Source organism: Notolabrus celidotus, chromosome 11, assembly GCF_009762535.1.
Source record: "Notolabrus celidotus isolate fNotCel1 chromosome 11, fNotCel1.pri, whole genome shotgun sequence".
NCBI classification, from domain to species: Eukaryota; Metazoa; Chordata; class Actinopteri; order Labriformes; family Labridae; genus Notolabrus; species Notolabrus celidotus.
The window spans coordinates 16867791-16889530 of record NC_048282.1 but is presented as its reverse complement, the minus strand read 5'-3'; the positions used below and the strand labels follow the sequence as shown (position 1 = coordinate 16889530).

At 42.2% G+C, this 21740-nt stretch overlaps 1 protein-coding gene across 5 annotated transcripts in view; it reads left to right on the top strand.

Annotated features, from left to right (window-relative positions):
- Positions 1 to 21740, top strand: part of samd11 (sterile alpha motif domain containing 11) — a 94623-nt gene that overhangs the window by 23206 nt on the left and 49677 nt on the right. For 3 of the 5 annotated variants that reach the window (XM_034695261.1, XM_034695259.1, XM_034695260.1), the window contains 2 exons: positions 2410 to 2498; positions 19038 to 19129. In XM_034695261.1, the coding sequence (XP_034551152.1) occupies positions 2492 to 2498; positions 19038 to 19129 (99 nt within the window). In that variant the 5' untranslated portion in view covers positions 2410 to 2491. Of the gene's footprint in view, positions 1 to 2409; positions 2499 to 17104; positions 17869 to 19037; positions 19130 to 21740 lie in introns of those variants that run through there. The other 2 variants (XM_034695258.1, XM_034695257.1) reach the window with 2 other exon arrangements.

Genomic DNA, 21740 nt, shown 5'->3' with positions numbered 1-21740 from the left:
TTAAAAGAAAGGTTGGAAGCTCCTGAATGCTGTAATAGGATGTTTGGTAGGGGACACGAGATAACCGGCTGATTTTGGGCCTGATTTCCCCCTTTAGATGAAAGTCAGCAAAGCCCCGACTCTTTGATGGTTCTAACATTTATCTTGACAGAGTTTCTTGTTGTGTGAGGTGTGTTTAGAATACTTTACTCCACCATGATCTCCTTGGAAAAAGATTATGGCCCTTCCAATTTGAAATCATACATTTTAAGCGTTCAAAGATCAGATACCCTGTGGTGTTGGGGGAACACTGAGCACAGCCGGGCACCCAGTGGAACAATAGATAGCCAATCTGGCTAGCTAGCTTACTGAAGAAGGAAGCACAACAAACGCGGCCATGGAGAAAACCGTGAATCCAAAGCATAAAGTTCAATGGCTCTCAGAAATGGAAGACCAACTTGACTAGAGGCAACAACACCAGTGTTTACACAATGCATCCTGTAAAATATACCTCAGTCAAATTGACAAGAATAGGACTTGGAGAAAAATTGTTATCTCAGTGGATGTACCAGGTACCTGATATATCCAGGCAGAAGCTAGCAACATTAAACTTGACAACTAACTGGTCTAACTAACAATATGCTGTAGTACTGTCTCCTGTTATCGCTGTTTTAAACTAGTCAGAGACTGAAAAGGCATTCATCTACACAAATATTTTTTTACCAGTACCCATGTGGTGGTCAAGAGAAGAGGAATTGGCTGGAGTTAATTTTTCCACTTCACGACTGAGGACACTTCTGTAAAGTTCCCTGAAGTTAGCGTGAAGCTATGGGTTTATCTGTAAACATTTTAGTAGCACATGGATCATATCAATAATGTTTGAAGTCATAAACAATCTACCCAGTTTACAAAAATGTGCTAGATTTTGCGACTGGTGGAGAAAAAAAAAGCTAAAAGGACTCAACAAAGGCACATTTATTTATTATTCATAGCCCATAGATGTTATTAAATGACCTAGCATATTGTGCTGGTTTAAAATGTGACTGCCAAATCCCACCAGATCTGTGTCCAGTCTGTCTCGGATCCGTCACGGCACCGGATCTGATCGGTTTCTATTCTAGTCAATCTGTTAACTCCGACTGGATCCGCTCTGTTGCGTTCCGGCTGCGTCTCTGATCCGGCAGGTCGGAACGCAACGGATCAGCTACGCATGACTTCTATTTTTGCGGGATGCCGGAACACGAAGCATCAATCAGCACAGAGCAGATGGAGCGGGACAGGAAGTCAGGCACCAAAACAAAATTAAAACATCTGGTTCATTTTCAGAATAAAGCACTGTGTTATCATTAGATTGTTTTTAACTTAACTTAACAAACCGTCATGATGAGCAGAGCCAGGCCTGGGGTCAACAGGTCAGAGGTTTTCAGAGGACCATAAAGACAACATGGATGAGGAGAGGAGGAGGACAATCCTTGATTCAGTGATTACTGTGGAAAAACGGAGCCGGACCCCAGAGGATTGGAGACGGACCGGACACAGATCTGGTGGAAGTCCTGTGTAACTGTCTTGGATGATTGACTGCACAGATGACATGATGCATTTCTACATGTTTATAGTGTGTTTTGATAATGTAACAGCTTTTTATTCTCAAGTAAACAGACACAAAGAAGAGGGTTGAGCAAATGTTAGCTAGCGAGTGAGGTGTAATGTAGTGTGCAACACAACATGAAGGCATACAGGGATCCTGAAAACCCATTTTGCCTCTGTGGGATCATATGCATGCATGGCTTTTTGCTGTCACTTTCATTTAGTTTTCTCTCACCTGCTGTATCTCTGCACAGCACTTTGGTTGGCTAATGCTGTTTCATGGTGCAATGGAAAACAAAGTTTAAAACTGTTACATAAACAAGTTAAACATTCTTTTCCACATTATATTTGTCTGATTAGTTTTTTGTGGATCTGAAATAATTGTTGATTAAACCACATTGAATGATATATCTAATCCGCTCGGCTGGTCTTCAACCTACCACCAGTTCTCCCACTCTACACCTCTCCTCCGCGCCGTGCTCTGGCTACTGGTGGCTGCTTGAATCTGATTCAAGACACGGATACTTGTCTTTCGTGCTGGAAATAACTCAGGATCATCCTACATTCAGGACATGGTCAAACTGTGCTCTCAGCCTGTTTACTACGCTTTGCTGACAAACTGCTTCTCCATCACTGCAACCGACTTTTAATCATACTTCTGTTTTGTGCCTTATAAATACATTTACTAGATTCACAACTACAACCTGTTAAGTACAATTTCCAGACATGGATGTATACATAATGAAAACATTCCAAATTACCTTCATGTTTTAATTAAACATATACAAAATGTTAGTCATGTGCCAGAGAAAAACCTAATGGCCTCTGTTTGTCTTTGTGCAGGATTGCTTCGACGACTGTTTGGAGAGGGATATGGAGAAGAGGACAGATACACAGGCTGTAACTCTTCAGAGGCAGTGCATCCATGAGAGGTGAGCGGTCTTTTTTCGCTATCCTGAGGTCACTCCCAAACCTTTTTGAAACAGGCTGTTTAAGGTCATTTGTCTGACTCAGTCATGACTTCAAGTGTAAACCTGTACTGGGTTTTCTTTTTTTTTGGGCCTTTTTGTAATATAATTCCAGCCTTCATAAACCACTTTCCACATGTGGTATGTTTTCCTCCCGGGAGGTGGCATTTTTACCTGACCTCTTCGTGACCCATTCAGCCTCTCTTGTGTAACACCTGGGTGCTGAGTGAAGAGGTTCAGTCTCTCCCTCTTCCACACGGGAAGTTAGGATTCCCTATCTACAAACAATGCAGAGATCTGTAAGCTAGGCAGAGAAGAGAGGGAGAGAGAGAGAGTCTCGGCTCCCAATCCTCAAACAACACAGGAAAAGCCGAAGAGAAATTGTGAGAGAAATGAATGTTACCACTCATGCTTTTGAAGTATTTATGAGGATTTCCACTAAGACTGAACTTTCCTCTCACAGAGTCAGTGTCAGAGCAAGAAGAACCTGATTCACTCTCTGAGGCTTTAACGTATTCTTACTATGAAAACATTAAGGGCATCTAAAGATTGACCCATTAAATAGGTGAAAAGGATTTTATCTAATTCAGGACTTCTTGGTTGAATTAGGGAAGCAACTTCATCAGACAATACCACTCCTGCTCCAGTCACACCATTTCATGCTTCTGTATACTCAATGTTTAAGCAACTGGTCTTATCTTTCATGCTAATACCCGTCCAATCAAACAAACACTTATCCGGCTTTCTCTTTTAATTGATTTATCTCAGCATTTGCCAACTTGCATGAAACCCTCACTGTGAGTCACACACCCACTTATTCACAAACACATCAACATGTAGACAAGCATCAGTGCATGCATCGTGTGTGCACACACACTGACACAGACAGACAAACACACAGACACAGACACACAGTATAAGCTACCATGAGAGGGAGTGCTGTATTGGGTTTTCTTCAGGAAGTGCGGCTCCTCCAAAGCTCTGGTCAGATGAAAGGCGAAGAGCTGTATCGATCGGCCCAGAGCGGGCGGAGGGGGATGGTGGAGGAGGGAGGTTGTGTTGATGGGTGGGTGGTGGGGGGCAGAGCCTGTGGTGTGTCTGCCTGATGCAGGGCTGCCAGCCAGGCGAGGAGCCAAGGGCCAGAGGGTTGAGAGGGGGGGGGGGGGGGGGGGGTTTGAGGGGCTGAGAGAGGGAGGGCTGAGAGTTGTCGCTGTGCCCCCGTGGCTCCACCGTAACCCCCATGGCCCCTTCAGTGGAGAATGTACAGCACGTTCACACACCCAAACACGCATGCATACACACACACACACAAACACACAAACACACACACACACACACACACAAACACACACACACAGCATCAGCACCAGCATGCTGTTGTTGATGGGAGCTGTCAGAGAAGAAACGACGAGTGAGAGGAAGAGAGACAAACCGGTTTTAAATGGATATTTGGTGCTACTTTTAGGACTAACTATCACTGGACATTATCAATACTACTGTTACTTTCTAATATTCATTCTGATATTCTTTTCTCAACTTCTCACTTAGAGAGCTTTGTTTCCAAAGTTCTGTAACATTCCCAAGTATGTACACAAGAACCAAGCTTATATTCATCAGTGTCTACGAGAATTTTGATGATGTACCGGTAGCTGTGATTGCTGAATGATACAGCAGCATAGGTGGCTGAATCAAAGACGTTAAACTGCTGCCCGTAGTTACTGATAGGGGTACTTAAATCAGGATATCTTAACATTATCTACATTTCACACTTTTGGTAGGTACTGACCACTGCAGACTGGGAACACCCCACAAAAACTGCAGTTTTGGAGATGATCTGACCCACTCATCAAGCCATCACAGTATGGTCCTTGTCAAAGTAGCTCACATCCTAATCCTTGCCCATTTTTCTGATTCCAACACATTTTCTGCATCCAACACATCAACTTCAAGAACAAAAGGTTCACTTGCTTCCAAGTTTTGCAATAGCAGGAAATACGATGCTGCCCAGTGGACCAATCACAGGACTTGAGGTCTGCATCACTTCAAAGTACAGTTTGGCTTCCACGTAGGAACAGGATCCACCAGATCTGACTCAAAAAGCGCCGATCCATATGGCAGATCTATTCATCTTAGTTCTATGAGTTTCTGTGTTTACAACAGCCATGTGCATCTCCTACGTCATCAGTGCCGGCCGGTCTGTGCATTTTTGCCCGGCGGAGCATGATGGAGGATAACTACGAGGCTCTGCAGTTTAGGTTCATGTCACACTTCTTTTGCTAATAACTCTGCCAGAAACTTGCAACATCTGCAGCGGTAATATTTCGACGGATCGGCTAGTATTGTTATCGGCAGATACCAAAGCCCAAGTATCGATATCGGTATCGGGACCTAAAAAGTAGGATCGGTGCATCCCTAGTTTTATTCACTTCAAATGTCAGTGGTCTTAATTTTATGGCTGATTGGTGTATAAAAGATTACTTTATGAATTACCTGATGATTAATCACGAAATTCCATCTACATGCACATACACATCCACATCTCTCAGAGAGAACATACATGTCTGTAATACCAAATGATTGAAAATATAGATTCAATATTTTTTTAAATCTTGATCAACTTCTGCTGAATATCTTAGTCCTCTGCGTGGCCAGTGAATCTATGTTCAGTGTCCAGTCTCTCTTCAAGGAAAGGCAGTTTTTTCTCCAAAGTTAAAGTTTTTCACAACTATCAGAGGGGCTTGAAACTCCACAGATTCTTCCAGATATCTTATACAAACAAAGTAACAAAGAAAGTAATAGTGAAAGTATAAAATATTTAATGTATTGGGACAGTTTGAATTCAAAAGCAGATGTTATAGGGAAACTTCACCACAGCAATGATGGCGTGTGAATTTCTCATTGGATTCCTGTGTTGCCAATCAAGGCAGCCTCACTAGTTATAAGTTAAATACAGGTTCAAGTCATTTGCCTCTGAAAAAGGCTACATTTAGCAGTGTTAATGTGATGGTTCTTTCTACACATTATGGTTATTAGTACGGTCACTACAGTGCAGTGCTATAAAAAAAAAGCTCTATATGAAAAACACTAAGACACAAAAGGTCATTTGTATAAAAGTAGCTCACATTAGTTGTTCTCAATCAATGTGAAACAGTTGACAGATTATTATTGAACTTCTCAATATCATGTGATGTAAGGGTGGCTCATATTGCAAGGAGCAAAGTCTTGATCCATCACTCCATCTGCATCTTTCCGTCAGAAACATCCTCCCCTGTGTGGAGGGTTTCAGAGGCTCTTTATACCTGCTAACACATGAGTTTGTGTTTTGCACTCGATGGACAAGATCAGGAATAAGGCAGAATAGACGAGTTGGCTGTGGCATGTATACATTGTCCCACAGAGTCTTATCAGATTCATTTGAACCAACACAGGACCATATGTGGACCTGGCTGGGTGTGCCCGACCCTCTGTGCTTCATGCCTCGAGGGAGAGATCGGCCTGGGCGGCTCGCTAATTGAAATGTGTTGGCGACTCATCGACGTCTCGGCTCTAGTTTCAGGGCTATTTCGAACCGCAGTGCTGATTGCTGGTTTCACATCACACAGGGAAAAAAAATCAATAGTAGCTGGGAGAGCTAGGGTTTATTCTTTGCAAGCAGACATTAATGCTTTGCAGAGGAGAGTTTGATATTTTATCATTTGTCATTTTGTCTCTGCAGATCAACCTGATCTGTAGAATAAATCTAAATTACTGAGAGTGATAACTGACAGTGCTTGTGAAGAGTTTCCAAAAAATACTGTGGGTTGAATGTGCAGATCTAGAGCAGTTTTGGCAGGGCGGTCTTGGCCAAGTCATTAGGCAACTTCTTCTATTTCCCCCCCACACTTTTCTAGTGTTTCTTTTCGCATGTTTTCAGCAGCTAGAAACACTCCTGACCTCTGCATAGCACCAAAAGAGCCTCAGTATAGAATAGTGGCTCATGTGATTTACAAGGATATTGTGCGTGTTTTCAGCATGGCATAAATCAGAGGATTGAATTTCTTGCTCTTGCCAGTGTTTCAGCTTTCAGAAAGTCTTTATTTCAGTGTAAAGTTGTGGATACTAAAACTATGTAGTTGTTCTGTTGTGCAGCTAATTCAGCATTTCTAAGGGTAGTAGTATTTTAACTTCTTTAGACAGCTTGATTGCCATTTTTATTAGTCCTTTGAAATGTGAAGACAATTCAAACTGTGTCCACTTTGGTCACAACCAAATTTTGTAAAATCTCTCAACAATCATTTAATATCTAAGCTGGTACATCTTAGAAGCTCATTTGCTGTAAATTTACCTGAAAAACTTCCCAACAGTGTCTGTCTTTGTAAAAGTGATGATTCACTTTGTTTTGATCTTGTGTTTGATCCCACCAAGCTAATTTGGTGTGAAATTATGGTCATATATGGCACTGCCCATATCAGTAAGTTCTGTTCTTATTGCATTGTTTGAAATCATTAAGTCGGATCTCTAAAAGGCTAATGTAGCCGACTATCTGGGCTTTGGCTGCTGGCGCTGCTACCCTTCAAACACAGAGTGAGCCCTTTGAAAAATGGATTGCGGAAGAGATAAGAAATAATTTATGTTCCTATCACTGCCTCGCACAAATATGGTGGGGAATACTGTGCCAATAACTCCCACAAACTCAGAGAGGCACGCTATCTTTTACTGCACAAATTATTAACGGCGCTGGGGAGGAAGGGGAGACGCCGTGCATTTTTTTGCTAGATAGACCTGGCTCATTGCTCGTGGAAGCTTTGAGTTCACCACAGTACTTTATAATCACAGATAAGGACCCCTAAAATGAAAACTGAACAAACACTTGTAGAATATTTGATTTCATGATTCCCAGCCTCATCATGACATGCAGAAAGTTTCAATGGGACCAAATGAGAGGCTGTTAAGGCATTAGTTTCTGTGTGTGTGTGCGCGTGTGTGTGTTGTTTCTATGCTGCGTGTTGTGTGTGTGAACAGGGAATAGAAGGGGGAGGGGAGGGGGTCCAAAGGGGAGTGTTGAGGGAGGATACTCGGGGTCGGGTGTCCGCTCGCCTCTGTCGGCTGGCGTTGACAGCTACAGACGCTGGTCTAAAATGAGAATCCTCCTGGGCCGCCTGCCTGCCCATCCAGCAAGAAAATAAATCCCATGTGGAAGAGCCGCTGTGTGGGATCACAGACAGCCGCCTGACCCCCCAGTTCCACAGGGGGAGGCCAAGGGCGCCGGCACGACAGCATAAACCCCCTCAGCCCCCCCTCACAGGGTCTAATGTTACTCTGCCTGCTTGCCAACTCTGAAATTCTGGAGTTGCAGGATCGTGTTGGACCCACACTAGTTCAGCTTGAAAACTGATTGTGGGGGGAATTTTTGGATGAGTGGATACTTAGCTTCAGGCCTAGGTGATACCACAAAAATAGCACGGTGGTCTCTCTGTGTTTTCCGGGCCAAAGACTGTTAAAAATGTTTTGAAACCTAAAACAAATGGGAAATTTAACTTAAACCTGGATATGAGCTGGTGCAGCTGCTGTTGTTAAGGGGCTGCAAACAGAGGCCAAAAAACACTGTCTGGTGAGCAATTAGAGACGCATAGTGGGTTTTGAAATATGATGTCATTGGTAGCAACACAACTTGATGGAGAGTCCTGAAATACTACGTTTATTGCTTTTAAAAGGCTTTTATCAGATATTCAACACTCTGATCCACAATTCTATCCTTTTTAATGTATGATGTCCCCAAATGACTAAAAACACAACTCACCTGCAGGCCAGGGACAGCATCCCCTGAAATATTTACTGATATTAAATTCCTTAAATTCCAATTTAGGAAGGCTGAACCCCCTCCAGGACCCCTGAGAAGTTTCATGTCCAGATAAAATGAGAACAAGTCAGCAAAAGGAAGCACAACTTTGAAATGACTTAGGACGGGTAATGAATGGCTTCAGCAGAGTGGAAAAAATTGTTGTCGTTTTTTTTTTACTGTAAATGTATTAAATAGAAAGTATATGATATATAAAACAACAGAGATGAAGCAGTGAACCAAGATTTGTCAAAGTGATGTCTCTGCTAATGTTCAGGTTAGCATCATGACAGCTTCATCATGGCTGGCTTATTTGACATCCATCCCAGAACATGTCCCAAGCTTCTATCATACTGCCACCACAGGCTTTGCAATCATTTGTTATTGACACAGATTTACCCCTAACATCCCCATACATGCCATTAGGGCTGCCACAAACGGTTATTTTGATAATCGACTAGTCACTGATTATTTTTGTGATTAGTCGACTAATCGGATCATACATAAATTGCAGCTTATCGCACCAGCATGCAGCTGCTCTTATATAACCATCATTCGTTTCCAGCTTGAAGGGTTTAAGGTATGTGCTAACTAAAAATAAAGAAAATGAAGATGATAGTTCATTCAACTTTTAATGAACTTTGCAGCTTGTAGCAGCATTTCTGACATTTTTTAATGTGATAGTGCAAAATAAAATGAGACACAACTCTGGCCTTAAACATTTTTAGCTGTAAATGTTTAGTGCATTTGCTTATTTTTTTTAGCACTGTAACGTAGCGTTATAAAACATTAGCGTCATCACATTTCCTATTCAAACATGACATCGCTCTTAAGTCAATAGCTCACTGTTGACGTTAATGTTAGCAGCTAACTAGCCAATTAGCTTACCAAGACGACTGTCCCTCTTCGTCAGAAATTGAATCAGCCATGATGTGCTTCCTTTTCAGATGCTCGTGCATCGCGGTCGTACTGCCATGGAGGGCAAGTTCCATGCACATTCCATGCACATTGCACATTCTTCTCTTTTATTTTGGAAAAATGCTCCAAAACTTTCGAGCTCCTTAGCCGGCTAGCCATGATACTGTTTAGGCATAACTTTTCCGGTGACATCACAGCTGACCCTGATTACCACTACTGCCCATGTGCGTCAAGGACAGAAAGGCAGACAAGACAGCGGAAGGTACAGCGGCAGTTTCGAGAGAAAAACAAAGCCTCAAAAAGTAAACGATGACGTCGATTATTAAATAAGTCGCCGGCGATTCTGATCGTCGACCACTAATCGACTAATCTTGGCAGCCCTACATGCCATGTGCTGAAAGGTTTCCAGGGTTTCACGAAATCAACACTTTTGCTCTCATGCTGTAAAACAACAGCAAATAAAGCTCAGCTCCAAAAAGAGAGAATGTAGAACTTAAGACATGAATATTCATTGTATCCATGATGACAATTTCCAGTAATGATGTACCAACTGAAGAGCATTTTCAGTGCTATGTGTACTCTTGCTGTTATCTTTGAGTTTGATCAAAAAACAATCAAAGTTTGGGTGATTTAGCCACTGAAACATTATTTTAAGGTAAAAACTAAATCACAGATCAAATATGAAAAAATTGGGTGTATAGATGATCTAACAAGAAGTGAGCTCAAGTCTGTAGATAAAAAACTCTTGGATAATACTTTAACTGTCTCTCACCCTCTTGCTCCACACCTCAAGACAAAATTAAGATGCATTCAGTCTATTTACCTTCCTCCCTTACTATGGAGAAGTTGAACCAAATGTATTGCAACGGCTTACTAAACAAATGTATACTCTGCTTTAAATAGTTAATCACCCTCGCCGTGTCTCCGGCGGTGTCTGGATCCGGATGGGTGGGGTGGGGGGGTGTCTCTGTCTTCCTTTCTGTTTTCCAGTAGGGGCAGGCCTATATATTTTGCAGCTCATGTCTGAAAGGCTGGCTCCAAGCACTAGGGGTGGGCTCTCGCTCTCTGATGGTTTTCCAGTGAGTATTTGTCAGGTCAGACTGTGCACCGCCCGGCGGTCTCCGCTCCTCTCCCCGGGTTATTTATTACCTCTCTCCCCCGCCGGCAGCGCTGCGGCTCCGGGGCCGCTGCCAACAACGGCGCAGAGGCGGGGGCCTCTTCAGGGGGGTTCCCGGTGGACGATGAGGGGAAAAAGCATGGACATGAAATGCACTTTAAGGATGATCTGAAATTCAGGCTTGTACAATGGCAAAGTAACCGTCCTTGACATTTTCAGTAACCATAATTTTTGTGTCCAGGAGGGAACTCGTGTTATTTTTTTGCGTGTACATGTGAATATGTGTGCATGTACTGTACAACATAGGCCGAGTTCATTTAGGTGTTATTGCTTATTGAATTGGTATCACTCATGTGTATATAGGTATTTGAAAGTACACTATGATAGTCGTGTTTGTCTTTTTGACAATATATACAGTGGGTACAGAAAGTATTCATACCCCTTCACTTTTTCTACATTTTCTTATGTTACTGCCTTATTCCAAAACTGATTACATTCATTTTTTCTCTCAACATTCTACACACAATACCCCATAAAGACAAAGTGAAAAATGTTTTGTAGACATTTTTGCAAATTAATTAAAAATAAAACACTAAAATATTACATGTACATAAGTTCTTACACCCTTTGCTTTGAAACTCAAAATAGAGCTCAGGTGCATCGTTTTTCACTGATCATCCTTGAAATGTTTCTACAACTTGATTGGAGTCCACCTGTGGTAAATTCAACTGATTGGATGTGATTTCGAAAGGCACACACCTGTCTATATAAGATCCCACAGTTGACAGTGGATGTCAGAGCCCAAACCAAGCTATGAAGTCAAAGGAATTATCTGTAGACCTCTGAGACAGAATTGTATCGAGGCACAGATCTGGGGAAGGGTACAAATAAAATTCTGCTGCATTGAAGGTTCCAAAGAGCACAGTGGTGTCCATCATACATAAATAGAAGAAGTTTGGAACCACCAGAGCTCTTCCTAGAGCTGAATTGGTATCACTCATGTATATAGGCCTATAGGTATTTGAAAGTACACTATGATAATGGAGTTTGTCTTTTTGACAATATATATGTTAAGAATTCTGCCACGCACAAAAACTGCATCGCATTTCAAAACGGTTACCAGCATTATCTATGTGAACCTTCATTATGTCGTTTCTGAGTACCACCAAAATAGTATGAATAAATAATATTATTTTATTGACTGTACTTTGGCCATTTTCCAGTTTCACTGTATCTTTCAGACCTCAGAGATAAAACAAAGTGTTTGCTCACAGAGAAAGTTCTGTCCTACTTAAAGTAACTTACGACATTTTGAACAGTTCATTGTGAAGTCATACAGACACTATTTGGCAAGAAGAAATATAAGAAATATAAAGTGTCAGGAGATAAGAAATTCCTGGTCTGATTAACTGGAATAAATACAGTGTTTAGGGGGACCAGATTGTATTGTAGGGTAAATCAATGACGTCTGTTATGAAAATAACAAAAATCAGCTTTAATTCAAAACTGAAATAGAGTCCTTTAAATTTCTATAGACTATGACCATGTTTGATTTCAATTGGTCAGGGTTTTTCTTGTTTTTTTTTTATTTTTGTCAAGAAATTAATGCTGTTGATCCTGCAAACTAATCAAAGGAAAAAGTCACACAGCAGCAACTCAGCATTTAGCGATACTCTTGGTACCAAGTATTGACAGCTAGGTGTTGAATCTTAACTGTGTTTGTCTAATTGCCAGGTTTGAAAGTTGTGGATCTCTTCTGCTCATGGTGTCGACAGTAAGAGTTTGACTCCATCGTGAAGAAGCACTAGCTAAGAGCAACAGAGCTATCATTAAGCAGTTTTAGCCTTAAGAACATGCATTTGGATCTGAGCTTAAGATTTGTGTGTATGTTAACTGCTAATAATTAAACCCATAAATAATTTTAAAACTCACCATTAAGTAACCACCCATATGCAACCGTGTATTCAGATAGCTGTTCCTCTGCTTCCTCCAATAATTCATACTCAGACCACTCAAACTGTTCAGGGCTGCACCACTCTGACTGTCAAATCCTCCATTGTTCTGCACACAACCATGGAGATGTCAATCAAAAACTGAGTGGCCATTCCCACACAATCTTTACAAATGGTCTGAACAGCTGATGATTTTTTAACTAAGTTTTCTCCAAGATGAAACGATTTATATTCACCCAGAATTTTGCAGATGCCATGTGAGACATTCAACTTTAAAGCTCCTGTAAGGAAATTGTTAACTTATCAAACTGATATTAACAATGATGCCTCTTTGTGACTTATATAAAGGAAACAAGGTCAACAACAACAAGACTGACAATTTAAATCTTTTTTTTTATGCCTGTAACCATTGTCAGGGGTCAGGTGTCAGATGAGACCATTTATAGCAGGCTAAATTAACCACATTTTTAACATTTTCCACAGCAAGAGAGTGATACATTTCATGGCTCAAAGAGGGCAGCATGAGACTTTTTGTCATCAGACACTATCTACCTAAGGACAGGACAAAATCAGCAAAGATTTAAGAGGTACCACCTTGTCCAGGAGGTGTGCCAAAACTAACACAAAAACACAGTTCCTCACAGGTGCTTTAATGTCTGGAGTATATTTTGAACATTTCAAGACAGATTTTCTGAGGCTTCCTTAAAACTTCTAACAGTCATTTTGTTTGCTCTTTCATAGAATTTTGCCCTTCTTGGGGGTTTGTTCCTTTCAAAATGTCTCCTCAGTTTAACATGCAGATAGGTTTAGTGTCAGACCTCAGTTCTCTCACTTTGAGATCATTACTTAATAGAGAGGAAATACTCTGTGAGGAGGAAACCCAAGTGTTTCAGTGTTAATACATTGTGAGGAGCAGACTCACAGTTTCAAGGTTAAGTTGAATGTTTATCTGGTTAAATCCTGACAAACTCTTAAACTACTACAACTGGAATATCAGACTTTCTATTTAATGTTCTTCTCTGTTAATGAAGACTTGAAATAGAATGAGTTATTCAGTATGAGAAAACATACAATGTAAGCAGGGGTGGACAGTAGCAGAGTAAATTTCCTTGAGAACTGTACTGAAGTACATTTTTTTCAGTATCTGTATTTTACTTGAGTATTATTTTTTGGGGGAATGTATTACTTTTACTCCACTACATTCAGAAGACCAGTATTGTACTTTTTACTCCACTACATTTCTATCAGTGCTCTAGTTATTCACTACTTCAGCTTTGAAGTCAGCTACTGAATTTCCTTCTCTTTTCTGAAATCTGATCCTAAGACAGTAAAATGTGTTTGTGTAGTTCTGTTTGTCTCAGTGGTTTAATCATACCTGTATATCGTGCGTCTCCACAGTTGAACGTGGAGCAAACACAGAGCAAATTTCACTCAGATCAGACAGACAGGTCATTTAGAGGTGGTAATGATGGCTATAATTCTCCACCTGAGCACCCATGGTCATATATTCAGCCCGTGTTAGAGGTTTATAAAATGAAGAATGATACGTATCGTTTTAAATGTTCTCCCTGTTTCCCACTCTGCTCAAACATACAAAAAAATCACTGTCCAACCTGAGAAAGCATGTTGAGCTACGTAACATTTGTTTTATTCTAGATGAACATTTCAAACTAAGTTGTCTGTGCTTGGAGTAACTTAGTTTCTGTTTTTATTCCATGGTATAGTTTTTAGAGATTTCAAGTAACAGTTTCTAGACAAACATAATGTTACAGAATGTACTCCTATGTATTCTTGACTGCGTTAATGTATTGTGAAAATACAACATTTTGAGATTTTTTAAGAAGTACTTTGAATACTTAAGTATTTTTAAAAGCAAGTACTTCAGTACTTTAACTCAAGTAATAATTTGACAGAACAACTTTCACTTGTATTGGAGCAATTTTTAATCTGGAGTATCTATACTTTGACTTTAAAGTAATGAAGCTGTGTACTTTGCCCACCACTGAATGTAAGCAAAGGTAACCAAAGCAAACCACTCGTTTACTGTAAAATACGCTTGTTCTGATGTTTGGATTTCTTAATTCATTGTAACAGGGAGTGAGTGCAGGTATGTGGGGGTTTCTCTCTCTGTAGAAACACAGAGCTCTCTCACACTGTAAAAAAAAAAAAAAATCAAGTAAAAAGAAAAGGTTAGTGGTGGTTAGAAAGGTTAGACAAGGTTTCCCTGTCACATCAAATATTTTTAAACAAAAGAAACATGAAGGCTGATGGAAAAGTCTACTCAGTTAACCAATTTATGAAGGTGTGAAAGTTGAAGAGTCGTCACCAGACAAGTTTGGGGAACCCCTCCGTGATGAGCCACCAAGAATGAGTCATGATCATGAACCAAGAGAAGAGTGGGCGAATGAGTAGGCATGGGTGTCCCCTTTATGACTGGTTTCATCAGGGCTCTCCCGATGGTGCAACCTCCTGCGCCAACGCACGCATCGACAACGTTTCCATCTAGACATTTGGCTGTGGTGAACACCGGTTTGATAAAGAGAGATTCAAAGAGGTTTTCATCTGAAATGTTGTGTTCCACTTCCTCGAAACGGTTTTGTAAATATAAGCTGTAAATGTCAGCAGCCCGAGATTTATGTCAGTGCTGCTGCTCAGTGTAACATGTGGGAAGTGACATTATTGTTAGTCTGAAAACATTTCCTTTCGATTTCATTTTCAGATGTTTCAGGTAACTTTGCTGCTCTTGTGTAAAAGGTTTTTAGGGGAATCACTTACACTGGTCATTGTCTTAGGTGAGCTAGTTGGCGTGAGTTTTGTGTGATGGCTGCTTAGTGTTCGCCTGCCTGGTCCTGGCTGTAGGCATAATACAAGTTCTGGCCAAGCTGTGGTCTCTGGCCTTCCCGTGCACCGCTTCCGCCTGCGGTGTGGCGTGCCTCCTTCCTGTGTGTGTCAGAGGCAGTTTGGCCTGATTTATAGGCCCCCGACACACAGCGCTCCGGACCCCACCTCTGCTGCTGGAATGGCTATCCCATGTGTTGGTGGTGGATCTACCTGGGTGGTTCTCCACTGATGGGGGTCAGATGTGGCCTTGCTCACGAGCTCCAGAAGCTCAGGGGAACATGCCCTGCCGACAGCGTGGAGAGAAAGTGCTTTAAAGAAATGTGGTTCCTGGCTGAAGATGTTTTCGTTTTGTTAGAGTTATAAGCTTTCAGCAACATTTGCACATATATGTGACTTTATTCTTTTTAAGTCGACGCCTGCTTGCAACTCAAAATGATGATCAGAAACAAGTCAAAGAACCCTGACAAAGAATATGTTGTAGGTCTGATTAACAGTTCAAGGCTAAAAAAGATTAACAATATCATCAAGCAGCGACTTGCCGTGTTGAAAAAGGAACTCAATGCAGAAGTGCTGAAAACTGAAATTCCTAGATTGTCCACTTGATGCTAGCTGAAAAAAAAATAACAACAGAGGAAGAGAGCAGCAGCACGAGTCCAGGTTGCAAACATGGCAGGAAACAGGATGGTCCATTTATCAAGTTCGAGCTTAATTGTTTGCCAAAGCTTCAACAGAAAGTGACTTCTGGACACACACACCCAGGTTACAAGAGTCATAAAGCTAATCTCCTCTGATTCTGATTTTATGTCGTTTTAAGTAAAGCATCTTCATTTTTGTACTGTCTGAAGACCAGTGTACAGCCCAACTACAGCCGTCATACTTCGCCCTTGGTGGTGGAGTGAGAGCAAGATGGTGTTGCCGGTGGTAGAGTATAATTAGATTGTTGAATTTAGACACATGGGGGACCATAAAATTGTTGATTTAGACAGATGGGAGAACATAAAATACTCTGTGTGTGGACCTGCAGCTGATGTCATGGGTAGCTCTAATAGACCTGTGCCTTCTTTGATCCTGACTAACATCTATGTTCAAATATGATCTGATTTTAAGTTTGCTTTATAGAGCATAGCTTATTGATAATCCCTATGACCAATTTGTTAGTATATGGTGGGGTATGACTACTGGAGACCTGGATTAATTTGGTTTTTAATGTTATGTTTTAATACATAAGAAGAGACCACTGAAACGTATCTGTCTCAACACAGAGCTCCTGTTTTTTACTGTCTAATGTACTGTCTTTATAAACCTTCTGTTTGAGGACACAGGTGTTTCTATAGCGTGCTCATGCTCACTTCCTCGTGCAAACTAGTGACGGTTCCTCCATTTGACGCAGTGAAGCGCCGTCCCTCGGAGTCCCCCCTCCCCTCTGTAGCTCCCGCCGAGCCTCCGCTGTTTAAATGGGCCAAGTTGAGAAGCGGCGGAGAGTGCAAATCTTGTTTGGTCTAGGTCTGTGAACTTCAGCGTGACTTCAGCGACATACACCAGGGTTAAAAACAACTATTTCCAAACTTTCACAGCATTAATGTTGCTCAAATACCTCTCAGGAATATCACGCCAAGATGTATTTGGTTTATGAGTCTGATTAATGGCATGTCACGTTGGTTTAAGAGACTGAGGACAGTAAATTATTTTAGTGTATTTTTCTTTTTCGGCTGTGAAAATGTATTCTAGTCACATATATTAATTCCCAGTTATTGAATCGCTATATTTCTTTTTTTTTTTTTTATCTAAAGAGCCAATTCAGAATTGGGATCTTATTCTAAAGTGGGGGAAAAAAAAGAAAATCATTCAGCCGACTTCCCCAAAGGTGAAGTAATAAAAGACACGACGCGTATAGCTGCTTGTGCTAATGATCACAGGAGGTTACATTATGTCCGGGGCTCAGGGCTGCCCAGCATGTCAGGCATTAAGAGAGCGCGTGTGATTAAATGTGGGAGGTAGGAGCTGTGAGGCTGGCGGAGAGCGCTGCTGCCGCTGTGAACTGGAAACTACTGAATGGGAATCTATCCGGCAACTTCAGCTGCAGACCGCTGTCTCACGGCGACACGGGGGATCTGCGTAAAACCAAGCGGCGCGTCTCCAAGTCTGGCTCAGCCCCACTCACAGACGGAGAGGACGCTCAAGTTGGATCGGGCGAGCAGCTTCTCACTTGTTACCGGCGCGCAGCTCCCACTACCATGCCTGCCATCAAAAAGGAGAGGCTGGATGGAGACGACATGGCATTGACTGCGTTCAACCAGTCCGAATACCTGGCCCCTTTAAATGCCACCGCTATCCCCGTGGTGACCCCGCATCCGCCGCCTTACGACCACATTTTCGCCCATCACCGCGCGTACTTGGGGCTCCACGAATCGGCGCTGCATCACCAGCACCTCCACCATCACACGGACGACTTAATGCTGGAGAGGTTCTCCTCCATCCCCGACTTTCAGCCCTTCTTCGACAACGGGGAGCCGTGCATCGAGGTGGAGTGCGGGGAAAATAAGGCTTTGCTTTATATCAATAAACTGTGTCAGGGTAGCAAGGGACCCTCAATTAAATACAGGGGCGAGTGGCTCACCCCCAACGAGTTCCAGTTTGTCAGTGGACGAGAGACTGCCAAAGATTGGAAACGGAGTATTAGACACAAAGGTAAGAACAACCTACATTGTCCTCGCGGGGACACCTCATCAGCAGACAAATACTTTTTAGAAGCCGCTTATTCTGGGTACAAACTTAGTCTCGTGGTTGGGTGCTGAGTTTTGGAGTGAAAGGGTTACAGCAGTCAGTGCGTAAGGAGACAGATGAGAAAGGGCGCAGATCCTCCACGCACCCACCGAGGCTTTGACACAGAGTTTGGGCTGCGGTCATACACCACACCGGGGCATCTGGAGCAAGCTGCACCGGGACTGAGGTGACAAGTTAGACATGTAGCTGCTTTAATTTGTAGCATTAACATATATTTATCTCCTTATTCCGGGATGAATCGGTCAGCTATAGGCGCTGCACTCTGCACTTCTGAATGGGTGTTGACACTTTTACGCACTGCATGTTAGGTTTGAGATTTTTTTTTAAATCGTGTTTCATTTTTCCACACAGTGTCACTGTCAATGTAATATGTGATCAATTTGCAACAATTTCAAGGACATTTAGCTCACTATAAATAGTTAAGCTTGGGTGCGTTTTGTTGCTGTTATGTGACTGTTGGCAACCTTAGCAGCATCACTGCTGTTGTTCCATTCCGATATTTTTTACGCTGACATTTATAGAACAGTATTTTTATGCAATAATTGGGCATGGTGCGCGCTCCCCCTCACTCACTCACTCACTCACGCGCACACACACACACACACACACACACACACACACACACACACACACACACACACACACACGCAAGGTTACTCATGCAGAACTGACACGCGTTAAGATGTGTGGGGGGAGGGTGTCGCCCCCAGGTCAAAAATGGGAGCCTAATAGTTTAATACACCGATTCCTATAGAGAGATGACAGTAGGCTGCTGTCTCTCTGGCTAACCACACTCTGCATGGTTTGAGGTAGATGTTATTTAGAGAGATATATGCAAAGTCTGTCCGCAGTGACAGACTCCTTCAAACACATAGAGCTCATTAAATTATCTTTGACAAGATTTGGCTTCAGAACTTTGAGACCTGAGATGATGGGAAGGAAAAATATAGAGCCCACTCTAGAGCAGGTAGTTGACTGATCACATGCTGCGTCATGAAGGCTAGGAGTGAGCTGACTGCAGACTGTTGTTGGTAGTTTTCACTGAGAGTGTTTCTCTTGTTTGTTTTTTTAAGGGAAAAGTCTGAAGACTCTGATGTCCAAAGGAATCTTACAGGTGCATCCTCCAATCTGTGACTGTCCTGGCTGTCGAATTTCATCTCCAGTGGTGAGAATATTTCATGTTGTCATTCTGGTGTTCTCATTACACTGTCCGTCTGTCTGTTCTTGGAGAATCTATCTGTTAGCTTGGAGAAGCTGCATCAAAAACATAGTTTTGTTTCTTTTGAGGTAATGTCTTTGCTGGGTATGAAGCCTTATGGGTATTAAAAATGCTTTATTGTTTACTGTGGTTTCCAGGAGTTAACTTCATTTGTTCCTGTATGTCAAAGAGCAAAATGAATACAGACTGAGCTTATTGATAAAATACAAATATTAGCATGAAAAGGCTTGATGTATTATAGTTATTCCTAATGTTATGTTGTCTTTAAAAGTTAAGTACTATAAACATTTATACTTTTGGTCTGTTAAAAAAGTTAGAGTTAAAGTTAAAGTGTGTTCTTTGCTGTCATAAAGGGTAGTCAAAAAGGAAATTTCTCCCTCAAATGTATTTACTGTCTCTATTTTCATTTAAAATGTTGTTTAGTTTCTTTGTTTTTTTCCCTCATAGACTATTGACTATAATTTGATAAAGTTTAGCTTGTGCTTGTTTGTTGAGCAGCTCTACACGATGTGTGTGTGTGTGTGTGTGTGTGTGTGTGTGTGTGTGTGTGTGTGTGTGTGTGTGTGTGTGTGTGTGTGTGTGTGTGTGTGTGTGTGTGTGTGTGCGTGCGTGTGTGTGTGTGTGTGTGTGTGTGTGTGTATGTCTATTGGAGCATCGTCTCTTTGTAACCTTGATGGTTGAAGACCCCACAGGCACACATGTCAACTTTGATGGTAATTTCTCTCAGCATGAATATCAAATCCACTTTCAGCCCTTCCCTGACGCAGAGTATTAGACAGCCTTTTGTTCAGAGGCATTGAGCGGTCCAGTATGTCTGTTTGACGTTGTGTGTCGTTGCTCCAGCTCCTCTGTCCCATTGAATCAGTTTCCTCACCTGGCTGTTGAACTTTTGTTTGCCTGGTGCTTCCCTCCGGGCTCGACTGGGGGCCCGATGCCAAACCTTAAGGCCATGCAGGTGTGTCACGATTACAGCATCACCAACTTGTGTGTGTGTGTTTATCTGTGCGTGTGTGCGAATGTGTGTCAGCTTTGAGCAAGCACGCTGCCGGCTCACCGTCGCCAAATCTGTTCACACAGGTGTGGTGTGTTGTGAGTGTGTGTGTATGTGCCTTTGAGAGTGTGTGTGTTTTTATCACCACGGAGCGCATCTGTCGCCGCTCCCTGGCACTAATCTTGAGGGAAGGGTGTAAGAGGCTTAGCGAGCTACTGAGCGTGGCTACTGCTGATTATTGTGTGTGAGGCACGCAAGGCAAAGGCGGTTTAGATAAGCCGGAGGTGTTTGAGTGATACAGGTAAACTGGTGACATTTTTCACAGCCAAGAATGAAGACCTGCACCTTAACACTCAGGGTTCAGCCAAAACGAATTACCTAAGGGAGGCAGAGGGGAGAGAGAACAGACAGGAGAAATGCTCATGTGTTATTTTTCACAGAGGGATTTAAAGAATCTGAGCATGTTTGGTTATGTTAAGGCTTATTACAGATATCAGAGTGATTGGCTTTTGGCTTGCCAGGACTTGTTCAGTTCCACATCAATTACAGCTGTGACGGAGCACAACTTTGTTACTGACGTAAGCAGGGATATGAGAGCCTTAAGGTTGTTGTTGTAGCCTACTCGCCCTCTCCTTATTTCCTTGTCTGGTGGTGAAGCCTGAAGTCTAACCCAACAAGTGAATACCACCGTGATGCTTTGGTGCACACGCACACGCACACGCACACACACACACACACACACACACACACACACACACACACACACACACACACACACATTGAGTAAGTTGGCAGTTCATTGCGAGGCGGTGAGGGTTAGGCGGAGGAGGGAAGGCAGCGGGACTTGTATGGCCTGTACTGGCGTCTCCCTCTCTCCCCACTGACTCCCCTCAGGGCATGGCAGCCTGCACTCCCTCACTGATGAGCGCTCTCTCTCTCTCTCTCTCTCTCTCTCTCTCTCTCTCTCTCTCTCTCTCTATCACACACACACACACAGAACACACACACACAAACTATATGCCTGCCTACTGACACAAATTACCTCATGCAGTCATTTATTTTGAAAGTTTGACGGCTGAACTTTGAGTGATCTTGTTTCGCTATAGGCATGAGGCAAGCGAACATAAAAAAGTGCAGCAGCTGGTGGGAAGACTTTTCACCTGCCTGCTCAGAACTCATGGAAGTTAATTTGCTGTGTCGGCCCGGGCACAAGCTGTTCACAACAACACGACACAAACTGAACTGCTGTACACTCAACACTTTTAGATTTAATTGTGCTGATTAAGTTGATCATCTACACTCTGTAATAGAATGATAGTGATTGAGATAGGTTTGTTAACTTGCTGTCAAGAAGTGTCAGCTCTCTGATTGGCCTGTTAGGATGCTATAATCAGGTGTCAGTCGATTTCATCCTCTCTGCAGGTTCTGTTGTTCCGAAAGGTGTACCTCTGAAGTTGTTAGATACTGCTTTTTCTGTGTGTTTGGAACCATACGTAATTGTTTTGCATGTATACAGTGTAATACACAATACTGCATGTTGATCTTTATTCTTAGCTCTGTATGTTT